This window comes from Barbus barbus, assembly GCF_936440315.1.
Source record: "Barbus barbus genome assembly, chromosome: 12".
NCBI classification, from domain to species: Eukaryota; Metazoa; Chordata; class Actinopteri; order Cypriniformes; family Cyprinidae; genus Barbus; species Barbus barbus.
This window is the reverse complement of record NC_136740.1, coordinates 9,499,317-9,523,238: the sequence shown is the minus strand read 5'-3', so window position 1 is coordinate 9,523,238 and position 23,922 is coordinate 9,499,317. Positions and strand designations below refer to the sequence as shown.

At 37.3% G+C, this 23,922-nt stretch overlaps 1 protein-coding gene across 1 annotated transcript in view; it reads right to left on the bottom strand.

Annotated features, from left to right (window-relative positions):
- LOC306878283 (serine/threonine-protein kinase ULK4-like) overlaps positions 1-23,922 on the bottom strand; it is a 221,934-nt gene that overhangs the window by 145,936 nt on the left and 52,076 nt on the right. Inside the window, exons 20-22 of the mRNA XM_079430532.1 lie at positions 13,717-13,878; positions 12,620-12,802; positions 6,381-6,508 (exon numbers count right to left, since the gene is read on the bottom strand). Of these exons, the coding sequence (XP_079286658.1) occupies positions 6,381-6,508; positions 12,620-12,802; positions 13,717-13,878 (473 nt within the window). The remainder of the gene's footprint in view (positions 1-6,380; positions 6,509-12,619; positions 12,803-13,716; positions 13,879-23,922) is intronic.

The following is a 23,922-nucleotide window of genomic DNA, read 5'->3' as shown; positions in this document are numbered from 1 at the left end:
CAGTCAGTTTTGCTCGAGTTCCCCACACAGATGTTGCTTGGGTTTCAGTTGGTCATCCAAATTGGCCATGTTAACCAACAGAAATTAACTTCGTTTGAAAGTGACTTCGTGCATCACTACACTATTGACAATGGGTCTTTCTTGCCTGGGAAATTTTTCAAGTTTAACAGCACCTTTACCAAGCAAGAGCTAGAATAAAACGTTTTGGGTAAGCTGTTACCACCTAAAATTACCCAGAACAACCCAGAAAACCATTGACAACCCAGCATTTTATCCTCAACTGTAAAAATGAATTAGACATAATCCATAAAACAGATCCAAATCATAAATATTTCATTGTGACGCTCAAAGGAAGCACAATAAATCTGAAAAATAAAACTCAGATGGATGTTATGGACATCCCACAAACACATTGTTAAGAGTTTAATGGCATTAGAATTATCAGTTAACCGCAGTAGCGGTTAGTAGTTATCACCACTGTAATAAAACCATTTTCTACAATGCAGATATTCTGCAAAGTTCATTTCTGCATCCTCTAAAATGAAACATTCTTATCTCAACGTTCAAATTAAAAACTCCAGTGGAGCTCCAACCCCTCCTCCATCAGAAACCTCCAGAGGACCAATCCTAGAACAGAGACATCTCCTCACTACCTCTGAGCTCTGATGCCGTCTCATTGAGTTAAAAACATCCCCTTATCTGGAAGCTGGGAGAACTCCATGTGTCTGCTCAGACCAGAGAGGGGCTGGGCACAACGTGTCCGGTTTGACACGTCTGAGGCAGGCTGCAGCACTCATCTGACATGGCAGCATGCAGCAGAAGCTGCACAGTTAATTAGAGAAGTGTTTACGAGAACAGCGAGGAAACGCTCTCACTCTGGGAGATGGAACGCTGGGTCAGTTCTGACACACTCCACTGCTTGGACTCGGAGGTACATGGAGAAAATGAGGAAGAGAGAGAGATGAGGAGAGAGAGAGTGCAAGAAGAGAGAGCACATCTTGTTCCTGGGCTTGTTGCAGAGGAAATGCTAGTGATGACAGACATCCTGTGTTTGTAAGACAGTGATGAGGCCAATTAGGAGTTTCAGCTGTTCAAGACTGGCTTCAAATTAAATATAGATGAATTAGGAGAACATGATTAAAGAAAATGACCGGTTGTATTCTGAAGATGTACATGCAAAAGGAATAATGAGATCAGTTACAAGATCCAGTCTTCTTATGTAAGATTCAATGAAAGAAAAAGTAACGGTTTTAAATGGTCGGCCTGTTTCTGTCATTGGTTTCGCAGTTAGAGGTCAAGCCAATCTGCTGCAAAGCCAAAAGGATCTGGATTAAGGAAACCAATTTCCAGAGTTTGTATTGCAGATTTTTTGTTGTTTGTTTGTTTTTGGTAATGCAATGGAGGAGGCACTCTATAGTGCTATTTTTTGTCAAAAGTGGGGGGGTTAGTTTTAGCGACAGACACCAAACTCGATACATATATTGTTCTCATAAAGCCGGACAACTTTCTAATCTAATTTTCTTTAAACCTGTAAATGCTTTATAACATTTCTAAACAGTCCTCACTTTAGATGAGCTCACACAAATAGATGGCTGGCAACTGCTAAATGTTTTATAACTACCTGACTTACAGCAGCAATATGTGTTAATAAAGCATTTATTAACACATTGAGCAATTATTATGATGTGCCTAAATAATAAGATTTATAAATGCACATTTAAATAAGTTTATTAATCATTTACTTGCACTTTCTAAATGATCTTATGAACCACTGACAACTCCTAAATAACTGGTTTGTAAATAACGTAATTTAGAAATGTTAAATTGATCATTAATAAAGTATGAAAATACAATTATTAAACATTATATATGATCAAGAACAAAACATTTATAGCTGTATTTATAAAATGCTTACTAATGCCTATTAATGCTTGAACAATGCTTTATAAAGGATGGATTGCCTATTTACTAATACTTAGCTAATGATTCATAGTGTGCAGTTATTATAAAGTGTTACCAGATTATATTTGTAAGGATCATTATTGCGGTTTCCATAGACATCAGCCTGTATTTTACAATCTATAAATGTATGGTTTTGCTAGTACTTGTGTATTTAAATGTCTGAAACCTAAAATAAGCATTATATGGCTGAAAACACTGAATAGCTGTGATAATATGACAAGCGCTCACGCGTCTGATCTGGCTCTGCAACAGCCAACACGCGAAAGCAGATTTGTATTCAGAAGTTGATGACGTGAACGTTCTAATCACACCGGTGTGATCGTATGCGTCAAAAGGTTAAAGACAACAAAAGAGGACCGCTTGGGCAACCACTAACTCTTGTCTCTGTCTCTCTCATTCACTGTCAAGAGAGTATTACATACATACATACATATATATATATATATATATATATATATATATATATATATATATATATATATATAGTGTGACAAACGTCCCGAGCGCCTATCAGCGTCGCTCTGGCAACAGAGGAGGAGCACCTGCACACAATCACCGCGGGCTGGTCGGCTACACCTGAAGCTCGCCACGGGAGAGCTTTATAAGCAGACCAGGCAACCACGACGGTGAGCAACGACTCCAATGGTGGAAACTCTAACCGTGTGTCTCTCTTGCTTTCTTAGACAGCAGTGGCTAACCGACCAGCCCGACACCTCACTCACCGAAGCGGCACGGATCACGGAGGAACGGGGCACAGGACGGATCACTCATCACGGGACAAGGACACGGACCTCATCGGCCCTTCCACCCTTTCTTTGGCACCAATTCTTCAATAAAAACACCCTCCGGGGATTTTTCTTCAGCCCCCCTTGTCGTGTGATTCTTCAGCCCGCCACAATATATATATATATATATATATATACACATACATGTATGCAAGTGAAATTACAGCATGCAGTGAGTTTTCAGTTTACTTCATATTACTGCACTGGTCCGCTCCAGAAATTTTTACAGTACATGCTCTACCGGCTAACACTGACATGAATCAGACAGGTAGACTGGCAGATGGTGACGAGCAATCATAATGCTTGTCATCATGTTTAACAACCTTTCACAGCATCTGCAGTAAACAGAAAAATGCTCCTAAAGTTGATCTTCAACTATCTTCAACCAATAGCACTTTTCTACTAATCCTATCTGAGGAATTAACATTGGCAGCAGAGAGAGATTAGAAGGATGAGAGAATAATAATCATCTATTTCATGCTGCATCTAGAGGCAGCTCTCCCCTTTTATATGCTCATCTATAATCTATCACCTCTGAATTTATTGTATATGCAACTTTTTGTTATCAACAACACAAACAAAAAAAATCTCATAGGGTTGGGCAATATGGTAAAAATCTCACTTTTTATTCAGAACATTTGATTTATGATTTCGATTTCAATGTTTTAAACTAGTCTAAAAACTGAACTACATCTTAATTCAAATAACATTAATTTAGGATTAGTAAAGTTATGGTCCTTCACAGAGCGTGCTCACAAGTGAGTGGTTAATCTGGTGAGCCATCATGCAGTCAGACCATTTTATTCTAGTGTCACTTTGTTCTGTAGTCTGATATCATTGACGTTTTGTCAACATGTCTAATTGTAATGTTTATTATTTTTATTCAAAACCGCAATAATAATAATAATAATAATAATAATAATAATAAGGATAAAATCATGGAAAAACAATACATTCAAATTGTTCATGGTCCTTGTTCATGATGTTTTAAAAAGGTAGATATTAGTGCCTTAATGCTCATACGACATACCTCAATCAATATGTTTGTTCACGTATTGTTTTTTTGGTCACTTGATAAGAGTTTGGGTTCCTTGCCACTGTTGACTTTTGGCTTGTTTAGATGGGGTCTGAAAGACATCTGTTTTACAACTGAATTGCATGTTGACTTGAGCTGAATAATAAACAACATTTCTGCCTTTTGTAAAACTGCTTATAACTGAATTGAACTCAAAAATCAAAATTGATACATTTCAGTTACATAGTGCTGCACAATACTTGTTAAATGCTTAATTATAATTATTTTGCTCAAAAAATATAAATCATTATTGCGCTTACACATAAGTGTATGTCTCAATAGAGATCACTAAACTTTTTCCGTAATGTAGAGGTTGCCAGGTCGGGAAGATTAAGTAAACCACTGGGCAGAAAATGTATTGATTTAAACCTTGTCTACACCGGACACGATCAGTATGATGCAACATGACTAATAGTGTTGTCACGGTACCTAGGTTTCAGTTGATTTTGGTACCATAGCAAAATCCATTTAATTCTATTAATATTTATAAATAAATACATTAAAACATTAGCATGTAGCCTTCAAATATAGTTCAATTAAGTGAACATTGTTTTAAAAATATAGTAATAAAATAACAAAGAAATACATTACAGGTAACAAAACAAGTGGCCAGTCTATTTCATATGGTTATCATAATTTAACACAGTTGTCACTCCTGAAACTTTGCAGGGTGCACTTAGCATGAAAAATGTAATCTTTATTCAAATTATGAATGGGTTACACATAGAAAGTGAGCAAAGATGCTCCCTTACAATCAGTGAAGCTAATATCACTCCAGTTCAGCCACAGCACAAGCTCACTGACCAAGTGAAAACTCTGCCTGTACAATGAATATTTTATTTACATTGTGTTTCAAACTCTGCCAAATCTGACTTGCATGCCTCTGATTGGCTATTGCGTTCACATGCTCAGCAAACATATCAGCGCTGTAAAAACAGGTTGTAAATTGAAACCTTTGATGCTCCTCAAAGGCCACGTACACACTGCAAGTTTCAGGAGTGACAACCACATTTAAATGCGGGAGTGAATCCCCTAAATTATAGTTTGATGTGTGTACGGAACAGAAGTCACTGCATTTGTAACCATAGCAACATTTAGCCGTTTATCATTTTCCATTTTTTGGATAAAGTCTCTTTTTGTCCGTCGATTTTAACTAAGCTACCGCTGATAGACGACGTGCTGTGTTTTGTTTATGCCCGGGAGGCTGCTTTAGAGCACTGTCTTGCAGTGTTGCCATGTCCTCATATTTACAAGCGCTTTTAGGCATGTTATTTGGTCTTAGCTTATAAAGCTTGTCATTAAATACATCATTAACAACTAGTTGTTCAGTTCGGTTCTGTACACACTGTATAGAATTTCTGTAAATGCGGTTGTCACTACCTATATTTTTCGGGAGTTAATGCGGTTGTCGAATGAGATTGTCACTCCCATATTTTAGTGAATTATGTGTGTGCCGAACGCGATTAAGCAGTAAAAGGTGAACTGACAACCGAATTTAGCTGCAGTGTGTACGTGGCCACAGACACTCACACAAATATTGGAGCGTTTGGAAGCAGCCAGTTGTCAGCGGGTTTGTATTCGGTACTACTAGCACTGTGGAAAGACCGGTATCATTACGTTTTTAAAATGTAAGTATTTACATGGTACCAAGATTCAAGATTTTTATTTGTCACCTACACAATTATACAGAGTATAACCAGCAGTGAAATTTAGGTAAACTTCCAGTCTGACAATACTAGTGACTAAATAAAAAAAAAATTTAAATAATTTTTATAGACAGTGATTCTGTCTACACTGGAAAAAACGTGACTTGAGCAACAAATCCCTGACAGTAAACCAATGCCTCAATCTATTTATGACATACTGACATAAAGGACAAATGATTCACTGTGAAGCTGCTTTGACACAATCCGTACTTCATAAAGCACTATAGAAATAAAGGTGACCTTAAAGTAGTAATATGTACCCCTTGGGGTAAAAAATGGCACAAAGATGTCCTCCTGAGGGCACTGGCCCAGTGACAAGCTGTTGTACCCCAAAGTTACTTTCAATGGGACAGAGATGTTTAAGCTATTATGAATGATGTGTGGAATCTACTGCGCTTCCTGCTGAGTTTTGTGAAACTTTTGCAGTCATAACATACAAAAAAGTCACTGAAATTACAAAACAGCTACTGTCCAGTGGAGCAACAGACCCACTGGAGTTCCCTTCCTCTCATGCATCTCTCTACCAACCATTTATGAAACATATATGATATTGATTTAGTCCATGTGTTTCCATACCTCCATCTCCCAAACAGTCTCTTTCTGATTCATATGTGGAATGTATTGTAGTGTGGTAGTGTGGTTTATAATGTGTTTCTACTTGGATACGAGGCACAAGAGGAACATCTATCCTTCTTTTTCCTTTGTGCCCGTGTCTTTGTTTACCGTTCCGTGTATATTTGGCTCTTAACGCTATTGAGGAACAGAAGCATTTCACCGGATCTATACTGTGTGCGCTCTGTCGATGCATCCTGCACAGTTGGTTGATGGGATTTCATTGTGTAGAGTGTTTACCTGGAGTTACAGCAGTGCAGAAGCATCTCTCTGTTGTTCATAAGGACCTGCAGAAGAACGAGGAAGGCCTTGGCACGGATGACTGAAGACGGACTCTCCAGAGAGCGGATTATCTTCATAACAAAGTCCTGCAAAGAGGCGTTCAAGCCGTTAGCGCAGTCTTGTTAGCACACATGCATCATTTAAAGAGACCAGAAGGTCTCTGGACATTTAATGTGGCATAAGCCCCAATTGTCTGACAGTAATTTGACAGGTCCTATCACTTTCACAGCGAGGTGCTGGAGGGGATAGAAAAGGCCCCCAAAATGCACTTGATATAAAACAGAGGTTAATAAGCTAATGAGTTCCACAGCATTTAGTGGGCAGCAAATCAGGAGGAACTGATTAACTTTCACTATCAGCATAATTGGGGGGGGGACTGTCAAAAGCAAAACAATCCGAAACATTTAACTACAGCTCGAGAAGATTAACTACAGCTCGAGAAGGGGAGTTAATTAATTTCAAACGCACCTACTGTACTCTCGGCATGGATCGTAATTACATCAACAGTATTCCAAGCTGCACTCCGAGATTGAGGCAGTTCCTTACCCAATTAGCCCAGTCGCTCGGTGCTTCATTGAAATTTAAATTCTATGCTAGACAATGTATGAATAAACACGCCGCGTTCTGGACTTCTATTCGTCAGGGGAATTAAGCTGAGAAATCCACAGCAGTTTATAATTGGTCCGGAGGTGATCCAGTAAGTTTTAGGTACTCAAAAGATTTTTTTTTTTTCCTGATATTCAGACTCAAATTGGAAATTTACATGCAAATGAATACAGGTCAAAGAAAATTAGCATTGTTAATCTGAGAGGGCCTTGAAGGCAGTATACAGTGGCATTTAAATCAATTTCAACAGCCCATTTTCCGATTGATTACTGCCTCAGATAAATAGCAAAACAGAGTCGTACAATGTTTCGTTCATTCTTTACACACTCCGTGGGCTGCATTGCTTCACGGGCTGCTGGCTAAATCTAGGAGAAACAGACGTTTCAGCAAGTTTTTGAAAAGAGGTTAGAAAACCTTTGAAATTTGAACTTTTTAAAATAATTGTATGGGGAAAGAACTGCTTGCAAAGATGATTCCTTATGAAGACTAGACATTATCTTGTTGAGGTAGTTTGATTAAATGTAGGAAGAAAAAAAAAAGTACACTACCACTCTTTTTTGAGAAACAAACACTTTCTCTTCTTTCAAAAGATTTGCATTTACAACTGTCTTTCAAAAGATTTGCATCTGCACAACTGTTTTCAACTTAAGAAATGTTTCTTGAGCAATCAATATTAGAATGATTTATGAAGGATCGTGTGACACTGAATATTGAAATAACGGCTGCTGAAAATTCAGCTTTGCCATCAGAGAAGAAAAAAAAAAAACTTAAGTTAAAACATTAAAATAGTCTTATATTAAATACATTAAAATAGTAATATACAGTTTCGGAATGTAGTTTTCACTGTATTTTAATACAATTAATAGATATTATATTATATATGCATATAATATTATAAATAAATAAATAAATAAATCTTTCTGACCCCAAACTTTTGAATGACAGTGTGGAACAATAGTGACAGAAATTACAGTACACTCTTTAACTTTAAGTAACGAAATTTGTTCAACCTCCATATATTAAAAATTAAAATAAAACAGTATCACTATAGTTATGAGTAAACACTATGCAATTAATTAAATTAAAAATACATATTGCTCAATTAATTTGAAACTTTTGAAAAACCATGGACCAAAGTAAAAAAAAAAAAAAAAAAAGTGAAAAAAGCCAAAGTTCTACCTCCAAAAGTCAAGGTTTAAAAAAAACAAAAACCTCTTCTGCCAGTCTTTCTGCAGGTGTTACTAACAAAAGAAAGAATGCTGAGTGACAGTGAGGCACAGCGGCTGTCAACGCAGCTGCTTCAGAACACTGTATAGTTGCTGAGATTAACATTAAAAATGGTCCGATCTCAAAGTTGTTGACCGATGAAGTGCTGCCAGTACTAAGAACGATACAGGCTGTCAATAACGCAACACATAGAGAGAGATGGCACAGGATGTACAAAGCGTGTGTGCCAAACTGAAAGAAATCAAAAACTTATTGGCAGAACTTGTTTAAAAAATAAATATCTAAATAAATAAAAAATACTGCACTATATGCATCATTTCCTTCACATCGGACATTGAAATTCTAAACTGTTGTTACACTTGCATCCCTGTTGGCAGAGTTATGGTCAAACATAAGACCTGAATTCAGACATACAGTCTGAAAAGAACTGCAATGCCTAACGAGTTAAAAGTACCATAATGCTTTACATACTGTACACAGCAGTACATACTGTACTGACCCGTTCTATCACAAGTCTAGTAAAGGAGACTAGGGGCAATTGTAATGCTCTACATGTTATAGGTATATATTATTTTGTTTTATACTATTACAATACCATTTCTATTGTTTTTCTTTTGGTGTTTTTGGATGTCTAATATGTTGCAAACATGGATTTTATCTCAAGGTTGTTGGTTATGAACTACAAAACATGAATCATAGATGCCAACAGTGTTGCTGGTATCTACTATACAAGATTTCATCATGGTTAATTTTTGTACATTTTTTATAAACTTCCTGGCCTATTCAATATAATAAAGTGAAAGAGAACCGGGGGCTCTTTCAAAAATTCTTGCACTTATGTTACAAGTCATCTGAAAACTGATGGTACTGTAGCTTTGTTTAATGAAGAAACCAAAACTTTTACTGAATATTAACTGATAATCTTTCACTCCAGTGGCTTGCCTGTATTACTTAAATTCAAGAACCAGATCAGTCAGATTAAAAACAAATCTTTCAAAACTTTTTTTTTTTTTTTTATGAACTGGATGTACTATTTACTGGAAAGATCTAACTCAAAAAGACGATTCATTCACAAATCAGATATTTCAGACCACACAATCAGACTACATTTCTTACATACTTAAAAGGTGCCAAGATTTTCAATAAATAATGTCGGTCTGTTCATCACACAAATATATCACATAAGACGCTTCATAGGACTGCATAAACCCAGAGACAAGTTTTGGAACTACTGATTTATATTTTGTCATTTTGAAGCTTGAAACCTCATTATACTGAAAAAGTGACAAGGACACATCACTGAAGAAATAAATGTATAATTCTGCGTTCCACAGAAGAAAGCAAGTCATACAGGTTTGGACAACATGAGGCTGAGTTAACGACAAAATATACATTTTGGATGATCTACTGATCATAAAATGTTATAAATAATTTGATCAAAGAACCTTGTTGAAGATGTCAACAGACCTATATTTTAGTAAAATATATTTAGTCATTTCCAACCTTTACAATATTACAAGGATAAGGGAGAGAAATATGGTAAGAATGAAAATAAAAATGTTGTTGAGGAAAAGAGTGCAGAGGAATAATAGTCAGCATAGGGCTGGGCGATATGGCCTAAGAAAAAAATTCCAGATTTTTTTTACCAAAAATCCGATTTACGATTTAAATCGATTTTTTCCCCCCTACTTAAAATCAAAGAAATTGTTCAAAACAAGTTTTAACTTCATTTTGTTTTGATTTTCCCTTCTGGGATTTAATCTGTATTTCGCCCTTGGGGTTAAAGTGCAATCAGAAACAACAAGCCAAAAAGACAAGATGGCAGGCCCTGCCATAGTAAAAAGTGAGTATGCAACTTAACATAATGTAACATAACATAAAATGATGTGACCCTTTTTGATAAGTTTTCTTTAAACACAAGCTTTAACATCTTGCTATTCAGTAGATAGGAGGTAGTTCTGATAAAGTGTAAACAAAACATTCAACAACATTAAATATCAGTGACTGTTTTTGTGGGACGATGACAAATGGTTTGCAGATCCTCAGGCCCACTGACAAACATCTGATCTTGTAAAATGTGTGGTAAGTACTGCCGCTCCATAGTATAAACAGTACATGCGATCGCGAATCTGGTGAAACTACATTTACATTTTTACATTTACATTTTTACATTTTTATCCAAAGCGACTTACATTACATTCAAGTTACAGTTTTTTACATTTACATAGCTCTTGCTTTCCCTGGGAATCGAACCCATGATCTTGGCGTTGCTAGCGCCATGCTCTACTATTTGAGCTACAGGAAAGCCTAAACTAAAAAAACTATCGTGCATTCAAAAGCAGTTTCAATGCCAGGCGTAATCCCTGATGCCCGCAATTTTATATACAATCAGGGCTCTACGCTTACTTTTCTTTTTAGGAGCGCGTCAAATCAATAATAAAAAACCCATTACGAGGTGATATTTGACTCCTTAAAGTGATTTACAGGGAATTTAGTTTTTACCTTTGTAATGGCATTTTTCTAACTTTATTACAAGTATGTTATCTTTTATGTCAAATTAAAAAAATATATATGAATAAGCTTTTTATCATTTCTAATTAAAACAACAGAATAAAAACAAGTAGAATAAGAAGTAGAATAAGATACCAATCAAATGAAATCAGTATTTAAGGAATAAATTTGTACTACAGGAGGTGGCACAGAAGAACACACAAGTGGCTTGTATGTGTATTTTGAGATGTTTAATATGGCTCAGAGGTTGCATAAGTGCAATTAAATTCATAAATTCATGTTGAGGTTAATGTTTTAAATATACAATTTTGAATGTAGAAATATTAAGGGCCGGTTTCACAGACAGGGCTTAGACTAAACCAGAATTAGGCCATAGTTCAATTAGGACTTTTAAGTACTTTTTATAAACATGCCTTAGAAAAAAAACATTACTGGTGTGCATCTTGAGACAAAACAAAGGCACTGATATGTTTTAAGATCAATCAGTGCAAGTTTATTTCAGTTGAAACAGCTCAGAATTACATTTTAGTCTGGGACTAATCTTAAGCCTTGTCTGTGAAACCGGGGGTCAATGATTTAAATAACAGAAAAGATACTTAAAAAATTAATTAAAACCACCAGTAGGTGGCGGTATGTCACTGATTTTATCACTGAATCATTCATTTAATTGATTCGTTCGAATGCTGATTCATTCAGGAATGAAGTACGTGACTGTCTTTATGAATGGGTAATTGAATCATTGACTCACTAGATTCGTTTAAACACGCAGTTCATTCATAAACGAAACAGCTGTGTTTGAATGGAGATGCGCTGGGACTTTGTTTGAAACTTTGCATGCGCCGGCCGCTTCAAATGGAGGATACTTTGAAAGGCTGCGCGTTCGCGTACAAAAACGAAGTTAGGCCTTTAACATCATGATGTCAAACCCTATATGGCAAACGCACGTGGGGAGGGCTGAGCTCATTCGGAACTACTGGAGCTCAGAGGGGAGCGTCGGTGGATGTTAAAAAGAAAACCGATTTTCATTCAAACAAATCGACGTAAACTACACATTCAAGTTAATCGATAAAATCGATTTATCGCCCAGCCCTAAGTCAGCAACAGAAAAACAGAGTGGTAGAGAGCAGTGCAAGAGCAAGTGCTGTCATAAACGCACTCGCAATGCAACAAGGTGTGTAAAATCTGAGCAGTGTCCTTTGGGTTTCTTTGAACAGGAAGTACAAAACACCATGTTCTCAGGGCAATTGCACGGATGCTCCTCTGCTCCAAACTTAACTCAAAGAAATCTCACCTAGGACTTCACATGCTAGAATTGCTGTGTGCAACTGAATTGTAGGCAACACAGCACACGTGTCCTTTCCTGTTTTCCTACTGATATGCTTCTCAACTATTTTTAACAATCTCATTAAAAGTGCAAGGAAAGAGTGCAAAAAAAGTTTTCTGAGGCGCGTAATGAGTGCTGAACTGCCGCTGAACCGCTGGAGATCTAGTCTCCGAAAACGTTGAAGCAAATTTTCGAATCTTTATTAACAAACTGCATCTTTTAAGTCCAAGCAAGCACATTCTCACCTAAAAAATCCTTAAAACTGCATTCCGTGACACAGAACAGTATTATTTTTAAATTATAGTGGATTTGGGCGTCCGCCATGACACTAGATCGACAAAACGTAGATAGGCTCGGCTAGAACAAGCGGAGTGATACAACATTGTGAAAGGGCATTCCTGTACCGATACCAGTACAATATATCACGGTTCTCAACCAATCAGATTTGAGAAACAGAACAAACTGTTGTATAAATATATATATACACGTGTGTGTGTGTGTGTGTGTGTTTGCACGTAACTGTACATACCCTGTCCTGTACCAGTCTGTGGGAATGTGCTCCTGACGCCAACATGGCAGCGAACATAGTAAGCATGTGTTGCTGGACACGGCTGATGCCTGACACCAGACAACTGAGGATGCTGGGTAATCCCACCTTGTCAATCACACTTTGGAAGGCCCCCGCAGATTGGCGTGTTATTTTACACAGAGCCTGGAAGGGCAGATAAACGTAAGAAAGGTGGGTGGAGGTGGGTTGAATACAGAATGTTTAATACTGCTGCTTTTTGTTACATAATATTTCATATGTATTTATATAGAGGAACATAAATGTCATCAAAAGTTAAATACCATTGTAGAGATGAGGTTATTTAAAAAAAACATGCCCAAAAGTTGATAATTCTTGTAACAAACCATTATAAAACAAGATTCATGAATATAGCCGCAAATGACAATCAACGGGTGTAATAACCAATAATTCACGTGGGCATTAATTATTACATTACACAACTACCATGTATGTTTTATTACATTACACAACTACCAAATTTTCTGTGATTTTACTACAATGACTACTATTTTGAATCTTCACATACAACTTATAGGCCAAGTAGTCAGTATAGTCCAAACCCAACAATATTTTGGCCCATATTTGCTGCACAATAATAATGATTCAAAAATGCTGTAATAACTTATGACAGGTTTTTAATTGCATCGTCCGAATTGAGCAGAATTGCAAAATTCCTGTCCTGAAGGGCAACTGGTCAAAATGAATGGGCAACCCCCTCTATATAACCCCTTCAATATATAATTGACTTATATATTCATAGCACTCTGACAAAACTTTTATGGAAAATAATTTAAATTCTAGACTGTACAGTTGTGAAAACATAAATGGCCTTATTATAGCGCCACCTAGTGTCAGACCAGGACCTGACAATAAGAACTGCCCTGAAATATGCCCAGTTGATGGAATTGTCATTGGTTCAATGGGAAAAATAAAAATGATGAAAAAGGAAATCTTTGGTGCTTGGATCATTGCATTTGCACTGCAACAGTACGCAGAGTTTAACTTTGTGTTGAAACACCCTGTTAAAGTGATGAGAATTACGTGCGTTTAATACTCACAGATATAGCGCTGACCCTGAGTGCATCCACTGTGGAGTGTGTGAACAGATACCAGAGTGCAGGTCCCACCTCTGCAGTGATGAATCCCTGGGCGTATTGACACTCTCGGCTGCACACGTTCTCTATGGTTTTGGCAGCCATGTGGTTCACCACCAACTCCTCCTGAGAAACATGAATCCCCATAATTCATTAAAATCCAGTTATGGCTTAAAACAATATACACAAAATTAGCTTGAGTCTGCCAACGTTCAATGTATTACTAAGCATCTGATGTGCCCCAAATGACTGAAAAATGTCACATTTTATATATTACACCCACTATAAAAGTAAAACGTAACTTACTAACTAAATAAACACTTTACTTTACTTTAGTCACACTTTAGTTTAGGGACTAATTCTCTCTATTAACTAGTTGTTTATTAGCATACAGTGGGGAAATATATATATATTTCATCCCTTGCTGATTTTGTACTTTTGCCCACAGACAAAGAAACAATCAGTCTATAATTTTAATGGTAGGTTTATTTTAACAGTGAGAGACAGAACAACACATTTTTTTTTAGAAAAACACATTTTAAAAAAAGCATTCCTCCTCCTCCAAACACAGCGAGTTGAGTTGATGCCAAAGAGCTGGATTTTGGTCTCATCTGACCACAACACTTTCACCCATCTCCTCTGAGTCACTGGCAAACTTCAGAATGGCCTTTACATGTGCTTTCTTGAGCAGGGGTACCTTGCAGGCGCTGATTTCAGTCCTTCACGGCTTAGGCTCCGTTTACACTAGTGGGTTTTCGTTTTAAAACGGCGTTTTAGAATGAAAACAATCAATGTTTACACTGGCGTTTCCGCTGCGTTTCAGAAACGATCTCCATTTACACCGCACAACCGAAAACGCATGTCACATGACCATTCATGCAGGTACAACCATAGATTTGTATAGGTAGATTCCCTATTATTATTTAGATTGCGGACGCGTCTGCGTGCTTGGAACGGTCGAATGGGGAATCTACCCATACATATCTATGGGTACAATAACGAGCATGATGTTAGTGTTTACACGGTTGTCAAGGATACGCAGTGCAAAAGTGGGCAGCCACACCATCATTTTCAAAAGTCTCCATTTTGGTCCGTTTACACTGAAACGCAACCCCGGAGTTTTCAAACTAAAACGGGGACTGCAGTGTTTTCAAAAGTCTCCGTTTTCGACCTTGAAAACGTCGGCGTAGTGTAAACGATACGTGTATCTAGCCGTAGCAAAAGTTACCAATTGTTTTCTTGGTGACTATGGTCCCAGCTGCCTTGAGATCATTGAAAAGATCCTCTTGTGTAGTTCTGGGCTGATTCCTCACCATTCTCATGATCATTGAAACTCTAAGATGTGAGATCTTGCGTGGAGCCCCAGTCCGAGGGAGATTGACAGTTATTTTGTGTTTCTTCCACTTGTGAATAATCACACCAACTGCTGTCACCTTCTCACCAAGGTGCCTGGCGACAGTCTTGTAGCCCATTCCAGCCTTGTGTAGGTCTACAATCTTGTCCCTGACATCCTTGGACAGCTCTTTGGTCTTGGCCATGGTGGAGAGTTTGGAATCTGATTGATCGATTGCTTCTGTGGACAGATACAGGTAACAAGCTAAGCGAGTGCTCCTAATCTCAGCTCGTTACCTGTATAAAAGACACCTGGGAGCCAGAAATCTTGCTAATTGATAGGGAATCAAATACTTTTTTGACTCATTAAAATGCAAATCAATTTATAACTTTTTTTGAAATGTATGTTTTTCTGGATTTTTTTTGTTGTTATTCTATCTCTCACTGTTCAAATAAACCTACCATTAAAATTATAGACTGATCATTTCTTTGTCAGTGGGCAAACGTACAAAATCAGCAGGTGATCAAATAATTTTTTTCCCCCACTGTCTATATTAGCATTTTGGCTGTTTATTAGTACTTATAAAGTACGTATGCATTATTCTACATGACGCTTAATTCTGCCCCACACCTAAACATAACAACTACCTTACTAACTATAAATAAGCAGGAAATTAGAAGTTTACTGAGTCATAGTTAGTTAGTCAACAGTGAGAATTGGTCCCCAAACTACTTTATTACTACTAACTACTACTAACACTTTATTTTAGGGCCTCTTAACTAGTTGCTTATTAGCATGCATATTACTAGAATATTAGCCATTTATTAGTACTAATTAAGCACATATTTATGCCTTATTCTACATTCCTAATCCTACCCAATACCTAAACTTAACAACTACCTTACTAACTATTAATAAGCAACAAATTAGGAATTTATTGAGGGAAAAGTCTTAGTTAATAGTGAATGAGTGTTCCCTATTCTAAAGTGTTACCGAAATTACAAATTAGTAGCAAGTGACAATGAAGTAAACACAAACTTTTAAAGTAGAATGGCTGAAATAGCATTTTCTTGTAAAACATATTCCACTGATCTTTCTAATTCAACTTCATAATCTTTAAATCAAAATGTAATAAACTTGCTCCACCTCCAAAACAACTTTCCTGTTTGGTTGATGTTACGAGGACCTCCTAGTTTTCAACTATTTCCCTATATGCAAGACAAATTTCAGACCCGTCTGACAATAAAGTGCTATCATATCATATAATATCATTTCCACCTCCACCATTCTATTTTGTAACACCCACTTTTCACAATCCAAACATTTACCAATGACCAAAAATAAAGCCTCAAACATCAGATTACATAAGTAAAGTATATTGGGTGGCTAACAGTATTGCATGCAGATTTAAACACAATTGTTCTCTGAAAAACGTGTACGTTTTAGTGAATTAAAAGTACAGGCTGCCGCATTAAGCATTACACTCAAAGACACGCGTTCTTGAATTCATTTGTAAGTGGGACACACAGACCTTTACAAATTTCACGCACTTACATCATGACCTAATAGTCCCTCAACACCCTCAGAATTTGAGTGAAATAATTTCCTTAAATTTCACACCACAGCAAATCTCGCTTGCAGATAACGAAGGGCAATACGTAGAGATTTCGCTGGCTGTGTTTTTATGTATTTGGACCCCTGTCCTTGAGCGTGTCTCTCTGCAACCGTATCTGGTGGAAATTAAACATTTAACAGCATTCAACAAACGGCAGGCACGCAGAGTCGAGTGAGGAAAATAGCAAATGGAGAGGTTGGGCATATCTTAGAGGCGCAGTTACACTGTGCACTGCTGCTATGCAATATGGATGCCTTCATTGTAATGTAGTTCCTAGACCCCCATCTCAAAGCTAAAAGAAAGTTCAGCTTAGTCCATGGAAGCGGTGCATTAATACACATACTGTATCTTGGAGGCAAAAAGTAGAAAGAACTCTCAAGTAGAATATTCTGACGCAACACAAATAACATAGCAGCTACTCCAGAGTCCCTGGCCCTATCTTATCTCTTTGTGCTGGAGTTTGGTGGTCTGGCTTCGTGGAGGCTTTAGGTAATGAACTAGAGCTGGCACTCGCTGGAGCAGGGGAAATGACTGACAGCTGCTACAGGGCGCAAGAGGTGGGGAGGCGCGGGGGGTGCTGAGCGCTTTCTTTTTTCTCTTTTAGCACAAGCCTTGTCAAAAAGGCATAGAAAATGAAACTAAAATCCACCAGCCTGAGGTTTCTCAATAAGAATTTAAATTCAACAGGACAAATACGCTCCGTTGTAGGCAAGTTTGCGCTTTTTCAAATATACACAGCTAGTCTATTTCCACTGAGGTCTGAATAAGATGCTTTAGGGATCATCTGACTGCGGTCGAGGGGAGGGTGTTTTGTAGACTGCCCTGACTAGACACACTAGAAATTACCCAAAACTAAATACAGCACATTTCTCATTCGTCTACATGCGCGCACACATTTACGCTCTCGTTGTGACCTAGGGCCTCATTTATAAAATTCTCAGTAGATTTCATCCTAAAAGTGTACGTAGGCACAAAAGCTCAATTTGTATGCCGGAACCTGCTCAAAAATCCCTTTATAAATCCCAGTCAGGGGAAGATTGTGCGTACGTACATCTCCACCCCGACTCCTCCCCGAAATCCCCATATATGGAACTTAAAAGGCCTAGTTTACTATGCATAACCTCATTTGCATATTCTTTTACACTGGCTATTTTTAGTGCAAACAGATAGGCCTACATTTATTGCAGTGTAAATACAATTGTCTGACTCGGTGAGTCACTGACGTATTTTAAAAATTAAACGTGCAAATCTCCACCATTCACCATGGAGTTAACATAACTACAGGAACAACTTGTGGCAGAAATGGTCTAAATGATTTTTAAGTGTTTCACAACTTTTCCCAGCACTTTGCTCATCCTTCATAGGTTGCCTCCATTTATAAAACTAAAAGTTTCATAATGTAGGCAAGCAAACACTTAATTATTAAAAATAAAAAGGACATTAAACCACTATATGGCTGCAGAGACTTATAGGCGTATTAGCTTATATATATATATATATATATACACATATATATATATATATATATATATATATATATATATATATATATATATATATATATATATATATACACACATATATATATATATATATATATGTTTTATTTATCAAATTATATTTAGAATTATGACAGTAATAAAAGTTAATTTTATCTGCATCTCAACTACCCAGACAGCACAAGTAAATCTGTAAGCCGTCTGCTAAAGATCTGGGAAACATCTGCCTTGTAATCTGATAAACGTTTCAGAAGCAGTTTTACATGCATTCTGACAGGAAACGCCTTAGAGACGTATTGCAGATGAGCAAACACCCTAAAAAATACGTCTTGCATATGTAAATGCAGACATCAAATAAACATCTCCGAGGTGTACATGTGTGATTACAGCAAAATCAGTCATTTTAGGCCGCAAAAATCAGAAAAAAGTCCCATGAAATCCTGGAGGGACTGAAATATATCTAAATTCATAAAGCCTAATTTTTGTTTAACTTTTGCATAATGACTATGTAATTTCAGTGCATGCTTATTTACATTATGCGAGTGGTATATTTCATGTAAATGTGTATATCGAAAAGAAAACAGAGTTTAAAATAATTGTTTACTTCATAAATTTTCTCACTCCTGGAAAAAAGTTTGTATGCATGGGTCAGAGTTTGCGTGGAGGTGCGCAAATTTTCCCATCAAGTTTGTTTTTATAAATCCCACCTTTTGCGTAGGAAGTGGCGTACGCCTGTTTCAGGGCAGGTTTTGTGCGTACGCAACGGTTATAAATTAGTCCCCAGGCCAAGCAGACAGCACCATCCAGAGCAACTCCATTACCTGACCACCCAAGGCTCTAGTCATTAACTATGTTTCCATCCATGTATTTTTAGGCGAATTTTGGGATATCGCAGGAAAAAAAAAAATGCTGGCTGCAAATGCCAAGATGCACATAAATGTATGCATTCAAATGAGTTCATCCAATAAGAAGAGATGTGAATAAACTTTGATGGAAACATTTATTGAATTTGTCAATGCATACCAAAAAAGTCAGTCCATCATCAAAATGATTTTGTATAGACCTTATATAACCCCGCCCCTTTTCAGCACTCATTGTCTTCTGTCTTCTGTTTGTATTCCCACAGCGTGAAGGTAAGTTCGTATGAATTTATGAATGAACCTCTCGTTTTAAAATCTTCCTGGTCTGCTGACATTTGTTATGACATCTACTTCGAACATTACAATTGCACATGAATTCTCCAATAAATAAATCCACTTCACCAGCTAATTACTCTTCAACAGGGATGTTATAGAGCTACTGCAAAAACGGAAGTTCAAAGACATTCCAAAGATGACTGCACACCTGTTTCTCTGATGCATAAGATCTATAAATCACCTCCCATAACCGTCTCAAACGATTGCATTCCCAAACATCAGGTATCCTACTGCAAAATAACATGACAACCCTTATATTGCATTTTGTCTGCGCGCTCTTCATTTATTATGTAGGAGAAAAGAGCTGCAGGCTTCCCCGGTTGCAGCAACTTCCATTTTTATTATTGATACTTTATGCCAGTTTCCCATTAAGTGACAATTTTATTTTCTTTACAAATTAAAGAATCACTCAATAGCAACTGATTGATGAACAAATCATCATAGAAGTTGTGCTAAAATGTCTAAGTTACATATACTAGGGTGTTTTCTAGTAGTCCCAGTATCGCTACTAAGGCTGTACTCACACTATGCATGATTGATCTGCGTTTGTCCCCCCTCCCCACTCCCATTGCACTTTATGCTAGGGGCCGGAGCATGCTTATGCTGCCTTCACATGCTATCGGTATTGTCGGAAATATGAGTTTCCTAATCAGAAAGTCGTATTTACTACTTACTTTATTTACTACTAGATTATTTTGATACTCGAGTTTCCGATTTAGGCAGCCCATAAACTTTAAACATGTTGAAGGGGACAACGATCGCTGCTGTCAATGCTATTCTTTATTCTTCTTTTTTATTTTTAAACAAAAACTACATCACCTTGTCTTGTTGTTAAAGTAGTGTCTATTTATATATATATATATGCATTTGAAGCATATTGCATGTATTATAAACAGTGAAATAAGCATGTATTTGACCGAAATTCCAGAATCGTATCAAGCGTGGTTAATGTTTATCAATCAATGTAATATTACATTTGACTATTTACGTCAACAAATCACTTGAATGCAACGAGCTCGCAATCATGACTTCATAAGTGGGGAAATAGGAAGTTTCCCATAGCATGAGAAGGCACAGTGGAGTTATTTGACATTTGAACATTTAAAAAAAAAAAGTAACAGTTACTTTCCCTGGTAATTAGTTTCTTTTATAATGATGCAACTCAGTTACTGTTTGTGAGAAGTAACTAGTAATATAACTAATTACTTTTTTAAAGTAACGTGCCCAACACTGCATACAATACAATGATTTATTACTTGACTTTGTTGAATAATACAGAATATAAAAAGCTTTAAAAAAAATAATCGCATATTAAATCGCAATATTGGTTTAAAAAAAAAAATCTCAATTCGTTTATTTTCCAAAATCGTTCAGCCCTAGGTCCACCTCTTTCAACCGAGCGAGGGACGGGCACGGTTCAAAACGCCTAGTGCAGGGATCTCCAACCCTGCTCCTGGAGAGCTACCATCCTGCAGACTTCAGTTCCAACCCTGCTGCAACCCACTTGTCTGTATTTATCAAGTAGACAACTAATCAAGGTGTTCAGGGCTACTTGATAATTACAGACAAGTGGGTTGCAGCAGGGTTGGAACTGAAATCTGCAGGATGGTAGCTCTCCAGGAGGAGGGTTGGAGACCCCTGGCCTAGTGTGAGTACACCCTAAGATAGAGATCCGCATTCCTGAATAAAACGCGGTAGCGGTCCGTAACTTACGGGGAAGTCGTGGCCTAATGGTTAGAGAGTTGGACTCGTAATCCAAAGGTTGCGGGTTCGAGTCTCGGGCCGGCAGGGATTGTAGGTGGGGGAGTGAATGTCCAGCGCTCTCTCCACCCTTAATACCACGACTGAGGTGCCCTTGAGCAAGGCACCGAACCCCCAACTGCTCCCCGGGCGCCGCAGCATAAATGGCTGCCCACTGCTCCGGGTGTGTGTGTGTTCACTGCTGTGTGTGTGCACGTTGGATGGGTTAAATGCAGAGCACGAATTCCGAGTATGGGTCACCATACTTGGTAGTATGTCACTTCACTCAACTCTGCTGTAATTTGATAGGGAGCAGGCGTTCTAACAATATCCCGTTCCCGACGTCCTTTCAGAACAGCATATCTGCACTTTATACCAGACGCATATCTGCACTTTATACCAGACGCGAATGAAGCGTTAAGCGTGAGTGATTTACATGTTAAGTTAATGCAAAGATGCGAATAGACATCCTGCGGCGCGATTCGCGCGAATGACGCGGCACGAATTGAGCGTTATCATGTTCCACGAATCGCGGAAGTTGAAAAATCTGAACTTTGGAGGATATTCGCGCCCGCATTAACCAATCAGGAGCTTGCTCTAGTAGTGACGTGATTATATACCACGTCACTACTAGAGCAAGCCCTTGAGCACCTCAGTCGTGGTGGTGCCCTTGAGCACCTTGTATGTCACTTCACTTAAGTGTCTAATTTTTTTGTGTACACTCAGGATTACAAGAAAACTTTGTGGTTTTGGAGAAAAAAAAAATGAAAACAAACAGGATGCGCTCTCGGTCTTCTCCGTCTCTGCTTTTAGAAACACGTCCCTAAAATGAACTGTAACTCAACAAATACTCAACACAGAGACATGAGACTTATATCTATAGAAAGCTTGAAGTGTCTGCGAAAAGTCTTATCGAAAACAATATAATATTCCAATAATAAAATATTCTGTGATAAAGTAATCCATATGAAACCAACACGATGTTCAGTCGGTCCCGTCTAACTCACTATTTCGAATGCGATCCCGCCCCCTCGCGGCACGCGCCATTCACATGTATATAACCACGTGAGCCGCGCACGCATGGAGACGCCCAACATAAACAAAAGAGTCAGGAGGACGCCCATCGCAGCTATACTGTTCGTATCGCGTTGAGTAAAGGCTGGATTTCCCTCAAAATAAGAACAAGAATTCATCCAGAAGAGGAGATCGATCTGATGAGTAAGTAATGTTTCTTTTTTGCATTAGTTAACGTGTTATTGTGACACAAACTTGAACACGTTTAGTTGGGTTTTCCCCAAACGACAACATGATGAATGCTACGCATCTAAGAATGTTTAGAAGAATGTTTAATGTTCACACATATATTTAATAGCATGCTAAACAATAATAATTAGTTTCTCAGATATAAAATATCCTTTTTTTATAGTACAAAGTACATCCTTTTGTAGTACAAAGCATGCGTGAGTCTATGGCTGCATAATCATAACATAGGCTACTATAAAATCATACATACTAGGCTATATGACTACAAAATCATAGTTGTTTTTTTTCTAAACAATAATAATTAGTTTATCAGATATAAAATGCATTTTTTGTTTACGATAGTACAAAGCATGTGTGAGTCTATAAAACCTATATGCTCCTGATATTAACATGCTCACAAATGTTTTTGGTGGTTTGTATTTTATTGAATCAGATACCTGAAGAACAGATGAATCCTGCTGACTTTCTTCAAACTGTTTTCCTCTGAGAGCGCTGTGCCAACATCAGATGTTCAACTGCACTGATATTCTATATCCATGGAAAGAAGCAGAAACAATTAAATAACACACATATATATCAGGTATGATTTGCTAGTTTCACTTGTTGAACAGAATCTGTTGCAGGAATGACTCAAAGTCTGTTCACATCTCTGCAGTTAGATCAGTGTGCACAATAATGTGTCTTTGACCTTCATTATGTATGTTTTGATTATACTGTGTTGTAAATAATATACAAATAATAATAATAATAATAAAAAAAAAAAACATTTTTTCAATCTCCTCACATTCTCTCTTACCTGCCTCAATGTCACAGTCACACTGATGGGACAAAAATGTTTTTTTACTTCAAAATTATGTGAAAATCATTCTGTTTACTTCTTCACAGAAAACAATATATTGATTTAAATGTTTAAAGACATGTTTTGTGATCAAAAGCCTATATGCGAGAGAGAGGCAATGGCCTTGAATATTAAGTGATTCTCACCTGAGAGACAAAGGGCCCTCCCCTAATGTCCCATCAGTGTGACTGTGACTTTGAGGCAGGTAAGACAGAATGTGAGGAGATTGAAAAACAATTTCTTTTTTTTTTATTATTATTTGTATTTTATTTACAACAGTATCATCAAAACATACATAATGAAGGTCAAAGACACATTATTGTGCACACTGATCTAACCACACAGATGTGAACTAATTCCTGCAATAGATTCTGTTCAACAAGTGAAACAAGTCTGTCATACCTGATATTTACGTGTGTTATTTAAGTATTTCTGCTTATTTCCATGGATTCAAGAAGAAAAATCAGTAGTCAAGGAGCTTGTTTTACCATAGAATATCAGTGTAGTTGAACATCTGATGTTGGTACAGCGCTCTCAGAGGAAAACAGTTTGAAGAAAGTCATCAGGATTCATCTGTGGTTCAGGTACCAGTTTCAATAAAGTACAAACAACCAAAAAAAAAAAAATAATAAAATTATGAGCATGTTAATATCAGGAGCATCTTATAGGAGCATTGTACTTATATA